At 37.3% G+C, this 25962-nt stretch overlaps 1 protein-coding gene across 4 annotated transcripts in view; it reads right to left on the reverse strand.

Moving 5' to 3' along the window:
• The window catches only part of CTNND2 (catenin delta 2), a 953172-nt gene that overhangs the window by 422643 nt on the left and 504567 nt on the right, over positions 1–25962 (reverse strand). For 3 of the 4 annotated variants that reach the window (XM_057541331.1, XM_057541330.1, XM_057541332.1), the window contains 3 exons: positions 17699–17733; positions 16314–16430; positions 376–548 (listed from right to left, as the gene is read on the reverse strand). In XM_057541331.1, the coding sequence (XP_057397314.1) occupies positions 376–548; positions 16314–16430; positions 17699–17733 (325 nt within the window). Of the gene's footprint in view, positions 1–375; positions 549–16313; positions 16431–17698; positions 17754–25962 lie in introns of those variants that run through there. The other variant, XM_057541333.1, reaches the window with a different exon arrangement.

Raw genomic sequence — 25962 nt, forward strand, 5'->3', positions numbered from 1 at the left:
TTTTTTAAGGAGAGAAAGTGTATTCCAGGTGCCCTTACAAACTCAGAATGTATGTCATATTTATATCACATATCAACATTAGGAACTAGGCACACATTTGCATATTTACATAGGTAAGTATATATAAAGCAGATAGAACATGAGCAATTCACAGACATTCCTGCAGAAAATATGCTTATAATTCCGAGTTACTCTATAATCATATTGTATTATTCACTTCCTTCACTCACAGCACAGAGGGTGTCTCTCCAAAGTTGTAGAACGCTCGTAAAAAAGCCAGGAGGGGACACCATAGCCATTTGACAGCCCTGCTTCCTGCCTGGCTCCTTGGAGCCCAAGGACCAAAACAGCAGAGGGCCCCATCCCCGCACGTACCTGGCTGAAACTCTGGCCTGCACCTCGGGCTTGTGCGCTGCGGGCAGGGAGCTGCGACGGGGCTGTCTCACCCAGGGCCAAGGTCTGGTTGCTATGGTAGCTGGCTGGATACTGGAAGGACCCTTCAGGTTTGGAATTGAGCTGGAGTGCACTCTGGGAGAGCAGGCTGGGCCCTGCATTGAAAGTCATTTAGAGCAGTAAGTGACAGCTTCAGTGAAGCAGAAATGACATGTATTATTTATTGAAGAGTAGCCTGGAATTATCACACGCACATGATTCCAGCCATCTATGCTTTGAATTCTGAGAACTAAAATGACCGTATAATTCGACTCCAGGTCTTAAGTGGGATTTTTTTTTTTTTTTCTTTTGGTGGTTTAAAAGTTCTCCAAAGAGTAGATTTTTTTCAAATGATCTCATCCTGACCTACATAAAGACATTTCTTACAAGACAAATTAGTTAATCAAGCAGTTGTTTTTATATCAGACAATATTGGAAACATTTGAAATAATTGAAAGGTCTACCTTTTGATACATGTTAATTGCGTTAATATAATTATATCTCCTACTTAATTAGCAGGATGCTAAAACACTCAAAACCTTCCAATCAGTAACACATTCTATTGTATAAATAGTGATGTAATACCTCAATGCCTGAAGGGTAGACAGTATGTAAAATATTAATAGCTCTCATACAGTGTAGAATTCACCCTGATCTCACATGATCTCTGATGGCTAGTTATCTTTGCCATCCCAGCAGTGCACAGCAGGAGAACAAAGAGGAGATACAGTGTTTAAATCGGTGCCGCTAAAGTGGCTGATACTACAAGTGATGGAGGAAGGAGTTCCTGGCCTCATTATTTAATTATACTTTGTATGAGAAAATGTGGTTTATTTTCTTACTTTCTTTTTAGATGGGATCTTTGCCACAGTTTGCCCATTTCCTTTGTAAGCAAATTTTCTTTAATCAAATTTCATACTCACTTTGGGAATGAAAAGAAGTACAGAAGAGTGTAAGTATACTACTATTTTCTACTGTGTGTGTTTGAGAGGGAACTGGGATAAGTAGAGTGAGTTGGGTGGAGGAGGGGGGACGTGGCATGACAAGTTTTCTCATGTTATCTTAACCATAGTACAAAATCACTTCTTCTTTGAAGGAGGGTAATTATATACACATGGATTATGGTATAATCATTATCCCATCCTTAATCTGCCTCTTTGGCTATTTTAGACAATAGTATAATTTCTAATAAGTGTATGCAAACTTCAAGTTCCTTACTTGTTTCTTTCTAAGGACAGAACATGGCTTTTTATTTCAAATGAGACTGCAGATTTGACATGACATGGGCCATTTTTTTTTGCGGGAAAATAACATGTCTTCTCTTAATAAGCATAGGTTCACATAATCTTTGCCTTCAAGACCCTACGCTTCCCTCTAATTCCCTGATGGAATGTCTAAACAATGCAAAAATAGTTTTTCATCATCAGATATTGGATAATAAGTCAATTAGCTAAAACAGGTAAGACTTGGTATTTCAGAATCTATACAGTTTCTGGAAAAAAGTCAAGCAAGGAAATAAAACCATTTCCATCCAGTCCCAATTTCATCATGGAGGGCATAACAAAAGTATGTAATTGCTTTTTCTTGCAATTTAGAAAACAGAGTCCCAAGAAAATGGTATATACCAGATGGTGAAGTTTGCGAAAGCTTGCAAGAAATCATTTAATCCATACTAATGGTATAATAGGGCTAATCACCAGAATATAACGCATCTATGGGGAGTGCAATCAGAGTTTCATTCTGGATACCAAGAACATATTTTCCCCACTGCTGCTGTCGAAACTGTCAGGCATGGAGACGGGGTCAAGGGGTGGTCTCTGATGCCCAGGCCATGGGCAGGCTGAGATGTGGGAGAGCCTCTGGAAGGGAAGAGGGACCAATGATGGGGCGGAGGCAGATGGGAACTGACTGCAAAACGGAGGAGGATGAGGTAGGTACTGGGACGACAGCGATGAACTGTAGCCAAGGGCTTTCCCCCCTGGTCCCTACCCTCCTTCCTGAAGGTCACTGCTCAATGGAGGGGAGTGAGTCACGGCAGAATAAGAAAGGACCTTTAAGGTTAGTGGTCAGCATTCTACCTACCAATGGGCAGCTTCCCACTGAGACTTCTTTGGCTATTTCTTTCAGGACAGTCCACCCTGACGCAATGGTTTGCACTGGCCATGTCCCCTCCTCCATGATAATGCATCTCCAGGGCAATGAAAGTTGCAACAGATACAATAGTGCAAAGACTTTTGGAGATGTCAATAAAATGGAAAAAAATCTTTAGTGTCATATAAATAATTTAACAATCTATAAAGCAAAAACATTGCATGTACTGGTTATTTGCCTTTTTAAAGAGATGATGTGACTTTGCTCTGATGAACTTGCATATGTAGCTAGCAAGTCAAACAAATTTGTCAGTTCTGAATAGATTCATAAAATAGTCTCTAGAAACCTACAAATGCTCTCCAGGCAGGATCTAAAGGTGGCACTTGAGAGTCCCATTTTTGGTTTTTTTTTTAACATCTTTATTGGAGTATAATTGCTTTACAATGGTGTGTTAGTTTCTGCTTTATAACAAAGTGAATCAGCTATACATATACATATGTCCCCATATCTCCTCCCTCTTGCATCTCCCTCGCACTCTCCCTATCCCACCCCTCTAGGTGGACACAAAGCACCGAGCTGATATCCCTGTGCTATGCGGCTGCTTCCCACTAGCTATCTATTTTACATTTGGTAGTGTATATATGTCCATGCTACTCTCTCACTTCATCCCAGCTTACCCTTCCCCCTCCCCGTATCCTCAACTCCATTACCTACATCTGCATCTTTATTCCTGTTCTGCCCCTAGGTTTTTCAGAACCATTTTTTTTTTTAGATTCCATATATATGTGTTAGCATACGGTATTTGTTTTTCTCTTTCTGACTTACTTCACTCTGTATGACAGACTCTAGGTCCATCCACCTCACTACAAATAGTCCCATTTTGAAGCAATTTCAATCAAAAATATGATTTATGTGCTCCTGAAATATGCATCATGAAATAATCAAATCTGTGCATCTTTTATAGAATCAGTCGTGTATTTGATTAATACTCCATGAAAACAAACCAAGATTCTCTGTCTCATTACTTTGTTCACACATGTCAAGCACGGAACCAAGATGTACTTTGACAAAGATAATTGCGACAATAAGCAATATATCATAATATTACAACCCTGACATAGCACCTGGCAAGGACAAAGCAGCCAGGACAATAGCCAAAACACCACATGCATTTTAGAATGACTTTCCCATTGCTTACTAGGTTTCAAATGAATGGCATTTATTCACTCCAATTTTAGAGAGCACAGATATACGAGAATATGAAAAAGGTTAAAATTATAGGACAATTCTTAATTACTTTATAATAAAAGTAAAATTTACATGTAACTAACTCTTGATTAGCTTTGCTAACTGTGCATTGGGGTAGAAAATACAATTTTCCAGATATTTCAAAAACATTTAGAGTTTTGGGCTTTAAATGATGATTTTTTTTTCTCAAGAACTTAGGACTTTCCATCAAGTCTTGTTTGGGCTAGAGGTAAAATTAGGCTGTATTCCTGAGGACATGAAGTATATCCACCACTGGGGGATGGGGACAATGATTTCTTGGGATGCTCGGTGGGGACAAGAAGAGACTGGGATTTAAAATTCCACCCAGGGAAATGGAATGTTGCCTTTAGTGTAATTAATTGCTCCATAAGAAACTTCAACTATAAGTAACAGTCGATCACCATGTCCTATTAGGTCACCAAAAGCAGAGGCCACCCTCTCGCATGTATGCTTCCAGGACATTGACCTAAGAGGTCACAGGTGACTTCTTTGACCTTTCTGGACCTTCTCCATCTCGGGACAGTCCTCAAAGCTAAGCCCAGGAGTCCTATTCAAAATATCTCAGCCCTGGGGGCTAGGAAGGAGAGGGGGAACTGTTTACTGATGAATTGATAAAAGTCAAAAGAGTATGTGCCCCTGATCTGCTCAAGACACACTAGTTCAGGGACTTCCCTGGTGGTCCACTGGTTAAGGACTCCATGCTTCCAAGGCAGGGGGCATTGGTTCGATCCCTGGTCGGGGAATTAAGATCCCACACTCTGCATGGTGTGGACAAAAAAAAAAAAAAAAAAAGACACACTAGTTCCAAATGGACAGAGGGGAGAAATTCCAAAGGAACTACAGAGTTGAGGGACATGGGACCCACCACTGATCCTTGGAGAGCATCTTAGTGTCATACTTATATCTTAATATGTCTTCAAATGTCAATATATGAATTGACTAAAGACCACCTAGCAACCCGTGAAAAAAAATGCCCTCGTATCTTTGTCATTATTCTGAGAAGTGTAAACAGGAGTGTGGAGAGGTTAAGCGGTCAGCCAGTGTCGTACACTCCGTAAAATGAAGATGAGACCCTATTCTTGTCTTCCACCTTCAGCTCTGGGAGTTGTGGTTGGTTAACATCAAAGCATATTGAAGTCATATACACACATCAACATTTTAAGGTTGAAAAATTCTTTCATCAGTTTATTTGCGGGAGAGATCTTCATGCCTCAGATTGTGGTACTGTTTCCCCAAAAAACCTCTCCTTAGAGATTCCAGGTGTTGGCTGGAGGAAGTCTGCTGTCCTCCAGGAGTAGGGCAGAAGTCAACCTCAGCAGATGGAAAGGCTGAAGTGTTCATTTCTTGTATAAAAATTCAAACTCACTTATAGGTTGTATTAACATACACTAAAACATATAGTCAGTTTCTCCTTAAATTAACTAGATAGTTTAGAGTTTTCCTGATTATGTGCACTCATTATCTTTACACGAATTTAAAAAAGACTTCATTTGGAATTGCTTATTCTTGTCTCCTTTAGCTAAACATTGGTCCCAGAAAACTGTAAACCTTAATTAAATTACATACTTTGCAATAACAAAGAAAAGGTCAGAGGTCTACAAAGTGGCATTCCCAAGTCATTATTTGGGTCACAATCATGCCGGTTGGAGCAGGTGTGTGTTGGAAAAAAATCCAGGACTGGAACTCAGCAGACCTGGTGGACTCTAGTCCATTTCCACGTTTATGAAAGCATAGATGATGAGGAGGAGGAGGAGGAGGAGGAGGAAGAAGAAGAAGAAGATGATGATGAAGATGATGAAGATGAGGATGAAGAAGAAGAAGAAGATGATGATGATGATGATGAAAATGATGATGAGGATATCAATACCAGCTCACCTTTCCTGAGTGCTAAGTTCCAGGAACTGTGCTGAGCAGTTTACATCTATTAACCCCTGGAATCTTAACAAGATCCCAATAAACGTGCCGTTATCCCCCTTTATGATGACAGAGCTGAAGGTCCCAATGACTGAGACCACACACACAGACGCCTGGTGCAAGCAAGGCAGTCTGGCTTCAGAGTGTGTGTTCTTTCCACGCTTCATTATTCGTTCTCTAAAATTTTAATATCTACAAATTTGAGTGCCTAATGAGATAATGGATGTGAAAGTGCTTGGAAAAATATAAACTGCTACACAAATGTCAGTTATTAGTATTATTATCTAATTATCTAATTACTGAGCCACATGATCTGAGAATAAAACCCTGATTGGAATTTGTCCTGAAAACCTTATTATAGTACTGTCCCATATATCAGTGTTTTCTTTCAACAGCCTGTGAGCTTTCATTCTGCAAAGAAGACATACAAGGCATAGATCATTAAAATGGCTTGCAATTAAAACCAAACCAAATAAAACCTAGTGTCAGAGCCAAGAGATGGGGAAGAGAAAGTTCTCTCTTAGCCTGAAATTCCCGTCTTTATCAACCTCAAAACATTCTCAAACTTCAAGTGCTGTTTAAATGTCACCTCCTCCATGCAGCCTGCCCTGATGCCTGATTGCCCCAGGGAAATTAACCCTACCCCCATCATGCTACCTTAACACTCTGCACAGACCAGACTCTGAGGAATTTCAACAGAGACATGTGTACAGTATTACACAGAAGGAGAGTAACAGGATAAAAACAGGGAGTCTGAACATTTATGTGAAGACAGCAGGACTCTGGGATTAGATACGTGGAGACACTAGAGGCCAGGGATTTCCTGGAGTGCAGAGAAAGGAAACCGGTAATAATGGAGGAAACCTGAACTGCGGTAGTGGCCACGGTAGGAAGGAAGAGAAAGTGCACATTTAAGAGGCATTCTTTTTAAAAAGCTCATCGGTACTTGGTACTTGGGAAGTAGACAGGAAGGGAAGGACAGCCGAAAGGACTGGACACTCTTCAGCTGATCTCTAGCAGGATCTCGCTGACACTGCAGTGGGTGCTGGGGAGATTCCCACAGTGCAGAGTAAGTCCTTCTAGAAAGCCGAGCAGACAAGTCAGCACTCTTAGGGTCAGGTGCACACCTTCTGTTTCTACAAGTTTTAAGGCGATTTATTGGCAGTTGCTAATTCTGGTCTGCTTCAGTTGAACATCTGTCCCAGAAGTCAACAAATATTCACTAAAGGAGTGTAAAAAAAGCAAAAAACCCCCTCACATATCATTCCAAGGGAAGGATTAGCAAGAGACATATGTTGGGGACCCCGTGTTTTGGGGAAGGACAGGCTTAATCTTAAAATTACAGAGTTGTTGGAGATGGTGGGAGTTCACATAGTTAGAAAGGGAGTCTGGGCTTGATTTTAATACTGGCTCTAACAGACCTGACTCTCTTTCTAGATCTTAAATAATTTCCAAGATCAAAGTTTGGTTATATGTTAGTGAAATTTTAGGACAGAGATATAATTATCCAAGTCATCAGTGGTGGAAGCTGAAGCCACAAGAACAAGACAAGGTCTCTAAGTGTTAACTAAGATATCAATTTAATTCTGAGGGATTATTTTACCATCAAAAGAGTTATTAACAAGAATGCACTGAAATAAACAGCTATGAGATGTAGGCAATGTCTCGCATAGGCGCTCAATGAATTTTTTGTTAGGTTGTTAATTCAGGATAATCAGGAATAATAAACACACAAGTTGAGACAGACAAATTCAGGACTGAATAACTGACAAAGGCAGCTTTGTTTAGATTTCCATTTGTCAGGAAGTTTAGAAACATTCTTTACTTACTTTTAGGTTAAATTGACTCTTTCAAAATAATATAAAATCTTATCTTTACGTAGACCATGAAAAATAAAGCCAATAAGATTCACACACATCGATAACTGTCAGAATTTGCGTTCATTTCCACCCTCTTGTTATCCAATCTTTGTGGAAGGCTAAGAATAATTTGAAGGTTAAGTATTATTTTATTTTAAATTAGAATAAATTCTTAGAGCAGCAACACATAAAAAGAAAGGGGAAATCTTTTAGTGGAAAATGTTGAGTAAGAAGAAAGGAAATAGATAGTGGAAATTATATATATATACGTGTGTGTATATATATATACACACACACACACAAAAGGGCTATTATAAATTCCAAAATCAATGAGAAAAATTGCCAATTATTTGTAAGGTGATTGAACTGATTTAAATCAAGCTTAAAGCACTTTAGTCACATCTAACTACAACTATTAACTCTACAGCATAAAAGTACTGACTTTTGCTTAAATTGCACTATTAATCAGTTTCATTCATAGCAGCAGTTTCTTCTTTATGGGTTCTGGATGAACTTGCCAATTTACAAACCCACTTGGAATAAGAGGTAGTTAGTAGTGATAAACTAGTTGTTTTCTCCTGATCTTCACTAGTAACTTGAAAAGATCATAGGTAGGAGTTTCACTAACCTAAAATCTACCATCCCTAAAATTAACTGAGGGCAAAAGCTCGAGCGGCCCATTTATGTAAGAAAGCTCAGGGCTGTTGTGGTTGTTCCGTAGGCAGATGTGTTCTTTTTTTGTTTTTTCTTAAATTTATATATATTTTATTTTTGGCTGTGTTGGGTCTTCGTTTCTGTGCGAGGGCTTTCTCTAGTTGCGGCGAGCGGGGGCCACTCTTCATCGCGGTGTGCGGGCCTCTCACTATCGCGGCCTCTCTTGTTGCGGAGCACGGGCTCCAGACGCGCAGGCTCAGTAGTTGTGGCTCACGGGCCTAGTTGCTCCGCGGCATGTGAGATCTTCCTAGACCAGGGCTCGAACCCCTCTCCCCTGCATTGGCAGGCAGACTCTCAACCACTGCGCCACCAGGGAAGCCCACTCATTTAGTTTTTAAACTGATTTAGATTCAGTCAATGCTACTGGCCTAACTAGTCTGCTTTTCCAAGTTTGACTACTTTATGTGAAATAACCAAAGATGGGTAAAGCTTTCACACTAAATACAATAACTCAGTTTCTTTACATCTGTATGCAATGGAGGGAAATGAGCAAAATGACATTTATCACAAAAAATAAACTTCAAATATAAAACTTTGGTTTAAAATGTACAGCTCAAGAATTTTATTGCACATGGGATTTTTACATAATGTTCTAATCATAGAATGGTATTTTTATAGCTTGCTCTAGTCCCCAACTATTTCCTTGAACAGTTTTGTCTTTGGATTATTTACCATTTAAAAAAATTAATGTAGCACAAAATGAGGAAAAGCATTACATATATTTCTTTATAAATTAACCGTCTAAAGATAATAGATTCATATTTCTCACTATCAATAACTGTGAAAAGAAATAGAAAACTAATACAAATCAGTTTAGGAGAAAACAAAATTTAAAAGCCAAATTCTGAAAACGTTACAATGTATTTATGGAATTACACTAGCTTAAAGAACCAGTTTTTCATTTGCCACAAATCACAGACTTTTCCCCAGATGCCTGCATGGTTTGCTCACACATTTATTCAGGTCCCTGATCAAGTATCTTCTCACAAAGGATGACTTCCTGGCCCTTTGATCATTCTCTCAAAACTAGAGTGGTTTTGGGACCTTCCCTGGCGGTCCAGTGGTTAAGATGGCGCTTCCACTGCAGGGGGCACGGGTTCAATCCCCGGTTGCGGAACTAAGACCCCACATGCCCCAAAGAGCTTTTATTTACCATATGAGTGACATAGAATACTATTTACGATACTAAAACTGGGAAGTGTTTAAAAGAGAAGGCTGCGTGCATCACACACTTTCCATGAGCCGTCAGAGCGATGATGCTTTCAAGCGCCACGTAGCACCCGGGAAGCTTCACTGAACACTCATCATGTGTGACTCTCAGTCTTTTTTTGTTGTTGTTTAATTTATTTTATTGAAGTATAGTTGATTTACAATGTTGCGTTAATTTCTGCTGTACAGCAAAGTGATTCATTTATACATATATATACATTCTTTTTCATATTCTTTTCCATTATGGTTTATCACAGGATACTGAATACAGGTCCCTGTGCTATACAGTAGGACCCTGTTGTTTATCCATCCTATATATAGTAGTTTGCATCTGCTAATCCCAAACTCCCAATCCATCCCTCTCCCACCACCACCCCCCCGCCCTTGGCAACCACAAGTCTGTTCTCTGTGTGACTCTCGTTCTCACTCTCTCTCTCATTGTGTGAGAATGAGCATGGAAAGGCAAAGAGCATCATGGGATTACTGTGAAAATGGGTGTCTTTGCAGCCCCCCTTGAAAGGTCCTCAAGGACCCCTAGGAATCCCAAGTGCACTCTGGGAAACACTGCCCTACTCTATCCCGCACTGGCTTTGTCATTGCTGGAGGCAACTACCTACCTACCTGACTTTACAGTATTTAGAGTGCTTGATTTCAACCTTTTTTGCCTAGAATGTAAATGCCACAAGGGCAGAGACTCTCTGTGCTACTGTTAATAAGTGCTTAATACAGACGTTTAAAAAAAGAATGTAACACCTACCTGTGCCTATAGTGATACAATAAAAAGCCAGTATGTTAAGATTTGATTTTATCAGTTGCTGTTGAAGTGACTTATTGTTTGATCAGGGGCAGTTTTAATGTTTTAACTTCTGGGGGAATCCTATATGACATCTCCATAAGGTATTACCAGGAGACCCCTCCCTCCACTGTGCCCCGGGGAAAAGTCTGCTTCATCTGACTTTCTCACCAGAGCTTTCTGTCTCTTACTTTTCCTCGCTTCCACCAGCTTTCATCTGACCCTCATATTTGTGTGTTGGGCACCTAGAGTGCCTTGACAATTTCAAAACCCAATTATATTTTCATTAAAAATTTCCCCAGGCTCTAAACTCTGTGCTTGATTCCAGGAGACCCGGATAACACAGATAAGAATGACGTTTTTAGTGAGAAATTTGCATTGTTTTCTCTTGCTTAGGGAATGGATAAGGAGCACTTGGTATTTTACGTCTTTGCACATCAGTGGTGGAAGCTGAAGCCACAAGAACAAGACAAGGTCTCAATTCCGAGGTCTGCCTCTGAGCTGGTGACCTCTTTGGAGAAGGTATAGCATGCTTCTTAAATGTCTATGTGAAAGAAGGAAATTTAAGAGAAAGAAGTGAACATTAGCTGAAAAACAGGTGGAGAGAAAATCTGGAGGGAAAGATAATGATAGCTCCCTGGAGGATATCACTACAGTCTGTGTGCTACCTGGGTGATCTCCCTCACCTTTGTTCACACCTTCCACTGCTAACTTCCCATTGGCTCTATAACGCCAAAGGTAGTGGAGGAGGTGGGTGTGAGAGAATTTGGAAAGGAAACAAAAGGACACATGTAACAACAGACGACTTCAGGCTTGAACCATGACAAACTTCTGCAGAGGAGACTCTTGTGTTTGTATTTCAAAAATTTGGACCAAAGGGCATATGATGAAGTAATTTCACAAGAAATGAACAATTCAAGGATGTACTCAAATAACTTGAATAAATGCATGTCCAGGAAAGGACTTGGGGTCTCCAGAGCCCAGGTGACAGTCGACAACCACTGGTAGAGTGAGGGGAACAGTAGAACTTGAATCCAGGTCTTATGGTTCCAAGGGTGGGATGGGCTACCTTGAACCCCTACCCAGAGGCTCTCCACCCCATCAGGTCTAACTGAGGACCTGGTCTCCACCATAAGAGGTTATCAATATTGTGAGCCACATTATGTATATATTTATTATTTTGATTACTCTAATTACTATAAAAATCTTATACTCTTAAACCACTTCTGAATCCTTTGTTGCCATGCTTGCCAGGAGTTATGAAAATATTCACTTCACAAGGATGTCTCTTACCTTTGTTATTACTACATAAGAATATATGGGATAATATTTTATAGCATTTTAATAACCTGATCTCTCAACAATTTTCTCACCACATAGAATTAAGTATATTCACAGCAATTAAATGAAAACGACAAACTGTAAATCAAGAGTAAGTAATATATTCCCTTCTGTCAAACTATATATGATTATTCTATTTGGATTTTACCTGCTCAGAATGGTAACTTACATGACTGATTCTTGATTTCTTGAATATATTCTGATTTGAGAACTCAATAAGATAACACTCCTTTCTTTGCCATAATACTCAGAATATCTTAAGTTCCTAAGATTTCCTTCCTAGTGAAGGCTGGGATTTTCTAGGATATGGAGGAATTTCAATTTGTCCAGCTGCTATAGAAAAATAATTGCTATTTCAAAATATAATAATTAAACAAATTAACAATCTCTATAAACATATGGGCCGTTTTCCCCCAAGATGTCCATTCTCTTTCTGATTTCGACTGACAAATACTTTCATTAATTTTTGGCTGAGATATAATGACCCTTATTTCTGAGTTTGTATCGCCAAGGATGCATGGAATAAATATGGCACTTGGTCCATGGCAGTTTAGGTCAAGCTGTATATTATATGAGAGGCTAATGGCCCTGAGCTTCTGTCAATAACTTTTTTTTTCCCAGTAAAGCAGCAGCAATTCTGGTGACTCCGTGACACGTATTTATTAGAATTGAAATTACACAGCTGGCAGTCACAAAATAGTGGTGGGGTGGCAGAGGTTGTACACATGATTTACATACTGTTTACGATAGCACTTTGTAAAAAATGCGAAGTGTTGGAAAACACTGATAACTGTCGGACACTACAGTCTGTATACTAGAGCAGTTATTGCTTGCCTTAGGGTCAAGAAGATGGGTTTACTAAGATTCAAATTTTATTTTAATCAGATCTTGGAAAGAAGACTAACAAAAGCTTTTAAACAACAAATTACGTACTATGTGCTTAGGGGCTGAGACTGGTTGCCATTGTAGTAATGTTTCAAGCTGGTTTTAGACTGCATTTCGTGTTGTTTTAGTCTCTTTCGGGTTAGGACTAAGACACTGGCTCTCAAGGGCAGCGCGCCAGGTCCAATTTAGCATCAGCTCTTTCATGTCTGTTCTAGCTAAGGAGTCCATTGATTGAATCATCACGCAAACAAGGGACGAGCAGAATCTCATGGGCCTGTGCTAATTATATGAAACATGTCACAGAGCCATTACATATTATATGCGTTATGTTTATAGAAATATAAACACGTATATTGTTCTAGTATTGAGTAGAAGGTTGTGCTGGTTATTCTCTTTGCTGCACATATTCATTCTCCACCCTTCTCCCCACAGAGACTGTATCTCCCCACAGAGACTGTATCACAAGGGTCACTTGGCACTTGGTTTACGACTGGACTTGGCCAGTGAGAGGCACGAGGAGGGCATCAGAGGTTAGAGGAGAGAGAGGCCAGGATATTTATTTCTCTGCTCCCGCCAGCCTCACCTCTTGACCCTGCTGGCACTAGTCCCTCGATTTTTCCTTCGGGACTAAGGGTGGCAAGGGTTTCCATCGGTTGCTACACCCTGAGTACCACTGCAGGCATTGATTGCTCCCTGAATCTTGCTCACTTCTTTGTAAATTGCCCCCTAATTAAATTCTCTTCAGTTAAATTTTTCTTGAGTAGACTCTTATTTCCCATCTGGACCCTGATGCAAATACAAACAGCAATTAGGATTTTTATTTTATGATAGTCTAAGTATTTAAAATTAGCAATAATTGATCCTCCAAATGATAGCTGTCTGCTCAATATTTTTAAATTAACTTCCTAAACTTTATTCAATTCGTTCATCTCAAACTGACTCTGAAAATGTTAAGAACAAACATTTCATAAGAACACGAATATTCCACATTTCACTGTGGTTCCGATCTTTTGGTATAAAATTTTCAAGTGGCACTTTCATCACCTGTGTTTTTTGTCTGTTTGTTCGTTTTTTGATTTTGCTTTGTATCTTTTCCTATCTTCAAACAAGGAAGCAGGGCCTTCCAAAAAGAATAATTAACTAAAATCCTAGGAGTCTTCAAAAAGATAATTCACTACCTAATAACATAAACTAAGTAATATTTCTGAAAACCAACTAATTCAGCAGTTAGCAAATATATTTCAAAAAAATCTTACTGGAGTATTTAAATTTCCCAAAATAAAGATACATCTTTTGTAGATAGTGTTTGAAAACATTCTGCAGAAATACGAAAGTGAACACTGAAAGTTCTTTCTACTTCTCCTGGGTGTAGCAGAGTGCCTCAATTCAGAAATTCAGGACTATTAGTTGACTTAAAGTTTTTTTTTGAAGTTCATATACTTATTCTTTCTATTATTTTATTTATTTATCTCTTTTAGTATTCATTTATTTATTTCTTCTACTCTTTTTTATATTACTTTGTCTCTGCATTGCTTGTAGTATTTCCATCTTCCTAGCTTCTTTTGGTTTATTTAACTCTTTTTAAGGTGTCCCAATAATGAATACACATCTCTTTACTTTGTCTTTTATTTTTAATAATAAAATTATGATTTCCTCTGAGTGCAGTTTTTTACCATACACTTATGTTTTCATTATAAAATGTTGCTATTCTATTTGCTTTGTAAATAGTACGTAATTTTCTTTTTGCTTCCGTTTTGATTCACAGTAGCCAAAAGTATGTCTCTTAATGTGATTATATGTTTGCTTAGCATTTTATTATTTACTTTTAATTTTACTGAATTATCATCAAAGAATGTGGCCTTTCTACGCTTTTTAATTTTTAGGATTGTCTTTTCAGTCCATCAGCTGATCAATTTTTATAAATTTTCCTTGGACATATATAACAAGTGTTTATTATTATTCAAAAAAATTTTTTAATTTATTTAATGCATTGATTTGTTAATTATTTATTCCAACTTCCTGTGGCTTTTTCTTTTAGTAGTCAGTCTGATTTTCAGAAATGTTCACAATATTTTTCATCACCTTCTTTCATTTTTAATAATTTTTAATATTCAGATGCTATTTTGTTTGGCACATACATATTCACCAGATTTTAACACATAATTATAAGTTAAAATATTTTCACTGTATAATTCCTTTTTGACCCTGTTTAGTGCTTCTGCATTAAATTCCACTTCATCTCACATTATTCTTCCCAATCCCACTCCTTGTGTTCATTGTATTTGCTGTCACTACTTTGTCAATTCCTTTAATTTCAACATTTATTTCATTAATATAAGTGTGTATATTAAACATAACATCACTATTTTATTTTCGTTTACTGCAAATTTGAATTTTCATTCTTTTCAGAGAATTCAGTCCTTACATATAGTGCTAGATTGATATACTTGATTTATCACTTCTATTTTAATTTGCTTCATAAGTTACTCTCTTCTTCCTTCTTTTTTCTGTACTTTCTATGAATAAAAGGTTATCCCCCTCCTAAAATCATAATAAAATATATTTCTCTGTTATTCTATAAAAAATAAGATAGCCAATATCATCCTCCCCAGACACATTATTTTATCTCTGCTTTCCTTACTCTATAATAAAATGAGTACATGTGCCTCAAATATTAATTAAATATAGTTCTAACTACAACTACCCCTACAAAAGAAATATATTTATAGACTTTGAGAAAAAAGAGGTAACAATCTTACATTTTAAAATATAAAACACAGAGAACAAGTATAATACAAATCATGCATCTTACTTTAGGAGTTTTATTAAGGGGATGCATATGGTTAAAATAAATCTGGATATTCATGATGATGTTACCCTAAGAGTCGTGGTATTATAAAGACCATAGAGAAATGAACTAATATATAAATTAAATGGTTTTGAGATCACTATGCTATCTTACTCTTATATCTTTCTTTTATATAGCAAACCTTGATGGGTATTCAAGGAAATTTTATTTTTTTAAATTAAGGAATAAAATGCTCCACTGATTTCTCATGTAGAAATTATCAGGGTAATGTACATTTTAATGATTTAATTTTTAGCTTTTTGTGGGATTTTATTAAAATAGGTCAAGAGAATTTTATAATTTATTAAAGTGAGGCTCATTTCAATTCATAGAACTTTAATTTCAAAGCCTCAGCTACTCTGGTTGAAAAATATGTAATTAAGTAAAAGAGAGAAATCTTTAAATATTCTATTGAGATTAATATAGCTATGCAAGATAGCTAAACATAGAAATAGAAGGAGTTATTGCATAGTACTATAGCATGGTACTAAATAGTACTGCATATATTACATCATTTTTTTCTATTTTGTTATATAATTGCTCTACCGTTTAAGATCTCTACCAACAATAATCTGTAACAGTAAAGCATTGATAGTTAACTTTAAAGCAGACACTGTATTGATTAAACAACTAAATGATGAGTTCATACAATGTGCTACTCTAGATGCCAAAAAGGATATCAGAGAATTGGTGAGGATCACCAATATGTCAATAACTGGTGAGAAATCTAGATGATAATTACTGACTTAAGAGAGTTTCTAATCAAATGTGAATTAGTGTGGGGTAATGTCGGAAGGAAGTAGGTGAGAGAGGAGTGAAATGGATAAAACAAGTATAAATACATCTTGAAGTCCTATTAGACATGACTCATGATATTAATTAGAATAATATTATAATATTAATGACATAATGCTCTTATATTTTAATTGTCTTCAAGCTTAACTGTCACTTGACTTACTTTCACTTGTTGAATAGTCTTGTGGGTCAAGTATTCCTGATTCCTGCAGTGATCTAATACAGGAGTCCACCAATTCAAGACCTGTTGTGAGCTCATCTTCGATATCTTTTTGACCATCTGAAATATAATATTTTAAAGACATGAACAAATACATGGTAATGTCAATATTAAAGCTTAAGACTATCATTTAGTAATCAAAAATATCCTAACCAAAGATATTATTTTTGAAATTCTCATTAGATATCACATTGTAACCCTTGGTCAACCACCATTAAAAACCAAGGCCAGGGCTTCCCTGGTGGCGCAGTGGTTGAGAATCTTCCTGCCAATGCAGGGGACACGGGTTCGAGCCCTGGTCTGGGAGGATCCCACATGCCGCGGAGCAACTAGGCCCGTGAGCCACAATTACTGAGCCTGCACGTCTGGAGCCTGTGCTCCACAACAAGAGAGGCCACGATAGTGAGAGGCCCGTGCATCGCGATGAAGAGTGGCCCCCACTTGCCGCAACAAGAGAAAGCCCTCGCACAGAAACGAAGACCCAATGCAGCCATAAATAAATAAATAAATAAAAATTAAAAAAAAAAAAATTTCTAAAAAAAAAAAAAAAAAAAAAAACCAAGGCCAGCCAAGTCTATGTATCCATGAAGAACATAAAGTTCCTAGGGAACTGGGAGAACTTAACTCCCACGAAATCTTGAGCTATCAGAACAACTTCATCTAATTTTAGTGTCATGTGTTGTCATATTCATTTTCATAAGTCTCTTCCTAAAGTTCACAAGAAAATTAATCAATAGACATATATGTAGCAGTAAGTATAAATGCTCATCAAGAAGCTGTACTTTCAATCTAAATGTCCATCAACAGAAGAATGGATAAAGAAGATGTGGTGCGTATATATATCCAATGGAATATTACTCAGCCATAAAAAAGAGTGAAATAATGCCATTTGCAGCAACATGGATGGACCTAGAGATGATCATACTAAGTGACGTAAGTCAAAGAGAGAAAGGCAAATACCATATGATATCACTTGTGTGTGGAACCTAAAATATGATACAAATGAATTTATTTGCAAAACAGAAAACAGACTCACAGACATAGAAAACAAACTCATGGTTACCAAAGGGGAAAGGGGGTAGGGGATGGATAAATTAGGAGTTTGGGATTAGCAGATACAAACTACTTTATGTAAAATAGATAAACAACACGGACCTACTGTATAGCACAGGGAAATATATCGAATATCTTGTAATAAACCATAATGGAAAGGAATATGAAAAAGAATATATATATATATATATGTGAATCACTTTGCTGTACACCAGGAACTAACACAAAACTGTAAATCAACTATACGTCAATAAAAAAAAGAAGCTGTACCTTACCTTGTGATTGCCAGTGAAACTGCTCTTCTGCTGAACTATAAAAGAGAGAATACATAGGTATAATGAATCGGTTAGAAACAAAAGAACTCTAGACTATAAGACACAAAGGCACATGAGGGTAGTAATGGTGGCTCCACGGAACTCCCTTTAATTTCTGACTGAGAAAAGGGATCCCATTTTGACACGATCTTAACTTTAATATGTTTGATGTATACCTCTTCTGAATCACAGGTATTAGCATGTTATAAATGGACATCGTTCAGTAATTTTCAGAAGAACAGCTCATTTTTTACAAATCCCAACATATCATACTTATTCCTTACAATAATTTCTACATACAGGCAGTTCTATTCAACTTTAGTCATTTTAAAATACAAATCTGAAGAGTTTCATGTAGACTTTGTAAGGTATTCTAATAAAGAAATAACCTTCTCCATTTTCATTATAAAGAGATAAAATAAATCTATACCTTCTTCTAGACATATCATATAAGGAGTTCCTTTCAGTTGCTTATTATATTTTAAATTAAGTAATATAAAAGTTATAACACTTTACACCAATTGAATATACAGTTCCCAAATTCTCACTTTATAAGTACATCTTATAAAATGACCCAGGTAGGAAGGGTTGCTCATCTAAATGATATGCCAAAGATACTGTGCAGATTGTAACGATGTAGGCACATAAATTTATTCTGAATGATTTATTAAAATACATAAATAAATTTAAAATTTCTAAATATGAACAGCTCTTTCATTATATATGCAAATAGTTCCAGCATACCCTTTTTTAATATGTCAATAATTTGTGAGAAATCTAGATGCCAATTACTCACAGGTATCATTTTGAGAATGACTTTCTACCCTTATTTCACTAGATCTTTTACTCTGATCAAGCAGCTTCTATGAATAGCTCATCAGTTTCACAACAGCAAGTAGGTTTTAGAACTTTAATCTGTACCTTAGAGATGGCTTCTGAATACATTTGCTGGGGGAAAAGGAAATTCTGGTATAAATCAGCATTCAGAATAGCCATGATTGATATACATGAATATAAGAATAGTCCCTTAAGAGACATATGACTTTTTTAGGCTATCTTTCTCCTCAGCCAATCCATCTTAGCAAAGTGGAAAATGGTTTTGCAATGATGAGAGCTATAGACAATTGATACATGAAATGATAACATTACAAATTCAGTCCAATGCAACTTCTTGCTTCAAAAAGATGTAGCATGATAGAGTAGTAACGTCTAACTGCAAAGTTTAACACTTAAAACAGAAATGTAATCCTATAATTAATATTTTAAAAATTACAAAGCATGTTCACTTAGTAAGTGGCATTTAATATAGGGGGGAAAATGCTTTCATAATTGTAGTGAGTTGAATGGTGCCCTTCCCCCGCAAAAGATATGTCCACACCAAATCCCTAGAAATTGTGAATGGTTACTTATTGGAAAAGGGTTTTTACAGATGTAATTAAGTTAAAGATTTTCAGATAAGATCATCCTAAATTCAATGACAAGTGTCCTTAAAAAAGATCCTTAGAGGAGAAAGATGCAGAGGAGAAGGTCAGAGGCAGAGGCAGAGACTGGAGTTATGCATCTATAAGCCAAGGAATATCTGGAGCCAGCAGAACCCGGAAGAGTTAAGAAAAACTCCTCCCTTTTAGCCTTCCTAGGGGACATAGCCCTGTCGACAGAACTTGATTTTGAACTTCTGGACTCCCAAACTGTGAGATAATAAATGTCTTTTATTTTAAGCCACTCAGTTGTAGTAATTTGTTATGGCAGCCCAAGGAAGCCAATACAGTATTTTTCTGATACAATAAAAATTTTCTCATGCTATATCCTTCAAGATTTACTACTATCTCTATGCTACCACATTCCTTTTACCAGTTCAGTCCTTTGCTGATTACTTACTGTATACCAAGCCTCTGCTAATTCACAACAATCACTAACATCTTTTGGTAGATGGGGAATAACTGGCTTATTGATATTAAATAACTTGACCACACACATCATAAGGAACTCAGCAGGGATTTAAACTAATCTGTCCAACTCTAAAAGTCATAGAACAGAGCTGGAGTAATCACGCTCCCTGTCTTCGGACTATACTACAAAGCTCTAGTAATCAAAAGAGTATGGTACTGGTGCAAAAACAGACACATAGATCAATAGAATAGAATAAAGAATCCAGAAATAAACCCACACACCTATGGTCAATTAATCTATGACAAAGGAGGCAAGGATATACAATGGAGAGAAGATAGCCTCTTCAGTAAGTGGTGCTGGAAAAACTGGACAGCTACATGTAAAAGAATGAAATTAGAACATTCTCTATCATCATATACAAAGATAAACTCAAACTGGATTAAGACCAGATACTATAAAACTCATAGAGGAAAACGTAGGCAGAACACTCTTTGACATAAATCTCAGCAATATTTTTTTATTGGATCCATATCCTAAAGCAAAGGAAAAAAAAGTAAAAATAAACTAATGGGACCTCATTAAACTTAAAAGCTTTTCCACAGCAAAGGAAACCACCGACAAAATGACAACACAACCTACTGAATGGGAGAAGGTATTTGCAAATGATATGACCAAAAAGGGCTTAATTCCAAAATATACAAATAGCTCATACTACTCAATATCAAAAAAATAAACAACCCAATTAAAAAATGGGCAGAAGAACTGAATAGACATTTTTTTCAAAGAGGAAATGCAGATGGCCACCAGGCACATGAAAAGATGCTCAATATTGCTAGTCATCAGGGAAATGTAAATCAAAACCGCAATGAGATATCACCTCACACTGTCAGAATGGCTTTCATCAAAAAGAACACTAATAACAGATGTTGGCAAGGATGTGGAATAAAGGGAACCCTTGTACACTGTTGGTGGGAATGTAAATTGCTGCAGTCACTGTGGAAAACAGTATGGAGGTTTCTCAAAAAACTAAAAACAGAACTACATATGACCCAGCAATTCCACTCCTGGGTATATATCCAAAAAACACCCTACTATTTTGAAAAGATAGTGCACTCCAATGTTCATAGCAGCACTGTTTACAATTGCCAAGCTATGGAAGCAACCGAGGTGTCCATCAACAGATGAATGGATAAAGAAGATGTGATATATAATGGAATACTACTCAGCAATACAAAAGAAGGAAATTTTGCCATTTGCAGCAACATGGATGGACTTAGAGGGCATTATGCTAAATGAAATAAGTCAGACATAGAAAGACAAATACTGTATAATATCACTTATAGGTGGAATTAAAAAAAAAAAACCCAACAAGCTACAGAATAAAACAGGAAAAAAGCAGACTCACAGGTGTAGAGGACAAACTAGTGATTACCAGTGGGGAGAGGGAAGAAGGGAGGGGTAAGAAAGGGGTAGAGGGAAAAAAGGATTATGGAATTATATAAAATCATGTGTCTGAAACTTTTGAAAACTGTAAAGCATCACAGAATTTAAAGAATCCTCCATTCAATGAAAACAAGAAAAAAGGCATGGAGGGAAACACACTTGTTACTTCCCACTTGAAACAATAAGAATGCCCAAGTCACTGGAAGCTTCTCCCATGTCTCATCAAAGCCCCGTTCTCCTCTCCTTCCAGGCACATTGAAGAGCACACTTCCCTGCCCCCTTTGCATGTAGATGGGGGCATGTGCCACCTCCTGCCCCAAGCACAGAAGGGCAGGCACGCGATCTCCATGCTCTCCCTTGTCAAGCCCTGAGTTGAGGTGTGTCTCTGAGTAACCGTGCGAAGGGAAGATTTCCGTCAACCCAGAGAAGACACGACGCCAGTGAGAAATAAACCACTGTTTTGCTGAAACTCTGAAGTTGGAGGGTTGTTTGTTTTGGTAGAATAAATGTCACACTGACTAACACAGAAATGTGCCATTATTTGAGTTCATAAGGCATTTTCTACTTCTCCGTCTTTCATTTCCACAGTTTAGAGCTGGAAGACAATGTCTCGGGTCACCCTAGCACAAACCAGGTGGGGCCTCCACTTTCACGCATCCTTTGAGATTTATCCACTCATCCACCATAATGGGTGATTTTATACACAGAACTACACATCACACCGTTAAATAATATTTCCTTTCTGTTTGTCTCTTTCGAAAGTGTTTCGATTTTACGTGCAACAGAAACAAGAAGGAACACTTTTTATTAAAATTGAAAAAATACCACCGCCACTGAATATGAAACTATGCTCTCAAAGCATGGGCACCCTCCTTTTGAGTAGACAAAGAGCAGTAATCACTTAAATGGTTTCCTGATTCCTTCAGCACAGTTAAAATGCATTAAAAGTATGACTGATCACAGAAAATAGAAGTCCCAAGAGAAACTGGGTTTAGATTTTATTTCCTCTAAGTGCACACTTTACTCTCTCTGTTAGGGGATTCTGTACAACTGCATATTTTGTGCACTTGATTCTTTTTCTTAAAGACTGCTCTAAGGTGGATGCTTTTATAAAAAGCAAACTCCTTATTCATTCGATAAACACAAATTATGCCTATGTCTCACACACTCTTATTTCGGGTGTTTAGGAATTACTCGTGGCTTTCTCCCAATTATATCATTCAATTTAATATAACATAAAAGTCATTTCTGAGGTTATTGTAACTTTCACTCATGTTCAGTTTCAGAAAATAAAGTTTGCTTTCACTACTGAAATTCTATTTCTTTAAATAGAAATAGTTTCTAAAGAATTAAAATTACTGAGCCTGCGCATCTGGAGCCTGTGTTCCACAACAAGAGAGGCCGCGATGGTGAGAGGCCCGCGCACCGCAATGAAGAGTGGTCCCCACTTGCCACAACTGGAGAAAGCCCTCGCACAGAAACGAGGACCCAACACAGCCATAAAATTAAAAAATAAATAAATAAATAAATAAATAAATATTAAAAAAAAAGAATTAAAATTAATAAAAATGTAGATGTAATTTAGTCTATATTTAAACATAACTTTGTATAAGTTTCAGAACTCAGTTATTATGAGAAAAAATACATATATATTTATAACAAAAACTATCATAAGTAACATTTACCTTTTAAACATACAGATAATATATATGTGAGACTGGTAGTGCTAGGAAAGAAATTTGTTTTTTTTAAGCAAAAAAGAAATTTATTGCAAGGATTTCTGGGACCTCACAAAACTGACAAGAAGGCTGAAACACCAACCATGAAAAATGTGCAAGAGTGAAGAGGTCAGGCAGCTGAAAGCACAGCCGAGGTCAGGCTCCGGGAGCAGAATGAATGGGAAACCACTTGGTTCTGCTGCTACCACCCTAAAAATCTCCAACTGTTTCAGGCTCTTTGTGTCACCAGGTCAAGCTTCAAGTCCCAGGTGGAGGCATCCAGCTGACTAAACTTAAAACATCCCCACAGCCAGGGAGAAGGAAAGAGAAGACATCCTCTTTTCAGTTTTGTTTTTTTTTTTTTAAATGGGAAGTAGAATCCTGCCACTCACTTAATTTGTGACTTATTTCAAGTAGCAGAAGTGTTCATATGCCAGGTAACCCTCCTGCATTTTGGAATAGTAGACCAATTTCCACTTGGTAATCAGGATCAATTATGCCAGCTAACACCATAATTCCCTCCTTTGCCTGTTGCGCCAGAGGCATGAGGAATCTGAAGTTCTTGAGTGGCGGCTTTCACTTCCAGTTCAGTGGAATCATGGTTATATTAGCAGGTGGAAACATTCTTCCTTCTAGAATTAAAACCTGAGAAAATAGAGAGTAAACCAAGTGGGAGCCTCCAGAAAAGGAAGATTCCGTGCTGCTATTTAAGAAAAAAATATCCTGGATAAAAGTTGTCAGTGTGGGACGAAGCGAGAGAGTGGCATGGACATCTATACACTACCGAATGTAAAACAGATAGCTAGTGGGAAGCAGCCGCATAGCACAGGGAGATCAGCTCGGTGCTTTGTGTCCACCTAGAGGGGTGGGATAGGGAGGGTGGGAGGGAGACGCAAGAGGGAGGGGATATGGGGACACATGTATACAGGTGGCTGATTCACTTCGTTGTGCAGCGGAGACCAGCACAGCATTGTGGCGCAATTACACTCCGATAAAGATGTTAAAAAAAAAACAGTCGGCAGTGCCTCTCCTCAGATGTCAGGGCACCGACAGGAAACACTCTTTTCCTGCAGATGTGACCACACGCAGGCACCTGTCCCAAAGCCACTGTGGTGCCCAGGAACGAATTTTTAAAACAATATATCACAAGCAAAAATCCTAGTAGCTAATGCAATAGATAGCTCTCACATTACAACAGGCAATATTCTAACTCATTTATAGTTAACCTTCATGACAAAACTTTTGAGAGAGGTGATATTTTCCCATTTTATTGATAATGAAACTAAGGTAAAAAGTGCTTAAGGAAGTTGCTGGAGATCCCACAGCCAGCAAATAACGAAGCCAGGATTGTGACCCTGGCCATGTGGTTCTAGAGGCCACATTCTGAACTAATATTCTATTCACACACTTGGCTCAAAAATTGAACTCCTATGCAATTAAAAACGAAAACATAAACACCAGAAACCAAGTTGAAAAAACAAGCCACATCCTGAGAGAAGGTATTTGCAATGCATACAGCTTACAAAGGGTTAGTTTCCAGAACAAATAAATAACTCCTACAAATCAATGAAATAGAGATTAAACAATCAGATAGAAGAGAGGTCAACAAATATATGTAAAGTGGCTGCAGAGCAGAAAAATCAGGAATGTATGGTCACCAAACACATTAAAAGATACTCAACCCTATTAGGAATTGAAAGAATAGAAACAGAAAGATGCCTCTTTACACTCCATAGGCTGTAAAACAATTAGAAAGTCTGACTGTACTAAGTGTTGAAGAGGAGATGAGGAAATATGAACTCTCATACGTTGTATGTGGGAGAGTTAATTAGTGAAACACTGGGGTGAGCTATCAGTCAATACCTGATAATGTTTTATGAGCAAATGCCCAATCATCCAGCAATTCTGCTTCTAGGTAGAGCCTCAAGAAAAACCTGTGCACCTGTGCCCAGGAGACTTGTACAAGACTGTTCATGCCTCTATCTTGGCAGTAGCAAAACAAGAGAAATAACCTAAGTGATCAGCAATAGGAGAATGGATAAATATAATAATATGATTCCATATCATATATGACATAATATGGAATAAACACTATTTGGCAAGTAAAACAAATTAGCCAGATACACAATATATCAACATGGGTCAGGCTCAAAAGCAAAATAAGAGTGGAAAATGTAAATTGCACATAGGACGTGTACTGCAGGACTCCAATTGTGAAAATATTTAAAACACTGACTAAATAATATTGTGTACATATACAAACACACACACACATATATGCGTGTGAGACAGATCAAACAAACATGGATTAAAAAGATACACACAAATTCATGATGGTGGTGGCCTCTGGGGGAGAACACAGAGAAATAAGTCTACGGAGGGGCAAAAAGGGAATTTCACTTTTATCTCTATGCTTTTATGTTAGGAAAAATGAGGGAAAATGTTAACACTACTTTAAGAATGTCTCTGATGCTTGAAATAGGGAAATCACGAATCTTACATTTAGTAACACGTTTAGTTAAATGCTTTCATAAAACCTTGTCATTCAATTCTACATCATATTCTCATCATTGTGGGAGTCACTCATAGTTGAAACTCAAATCATGCAAAACAATTCTAAAATTTATAAGTATAAATAATAGAGGAAAAATAATGGTTTTGAATATAATTACTTTTTTCCTCTATTTTGCACATGAGAAAAATGACAGCATCACTTTTACTGTGGTTCAAGTTTGACATAGCTTGAACATTTCAAGTAAGCAAACAATAACTTTCAAGTTCTGAGGGCATGAGGTGGGGGGAAAAACTAGTTTAAACCAAAGAATAAACTTTTGAGTTCCTCGAGAAGTGACTTTCACCCTCATCATTTTTAGCATGATAGTCTCCTTATCCACCTCTGGGCCATTTCAAACAAACAAACAAACAAACAAACAAATAAATAAGAAAGTTCAGAGAGTTTTCTTAACATCAGGAAAAGGCACAAAGCAAACCATTACTACAGCTACTCTGCCTGTTATGAACCTGCTCGAATACATTTTCTTATTTTCTTTTTAAACTTTTTGATGTCCAAGGCATCAATCTCTGCACTGTATCGTGTGGCATAGTACAGCTCACAATATCGTTCAAAATGAAATAAAGGAAAGAAACTATGAGTTTTTGGTTAGTTGGCTTTCA

Source organism: Balaenoptera acutorostrata, chromosome 2 (genome assembly GCF_949987535.1).
Source record: "Balaenoptera acutorostrata chromosome 2, mBalAcu1.1, whole genome shotgun sequence".
In the NCBI taxonomy this organism is placed as follows: Eukaryota; Metazoa; Chordata; class Mammalia; order Artiodactyla; family Balaenopteridae; genus Balaenoptera; species Balaenoptera acutorostrata.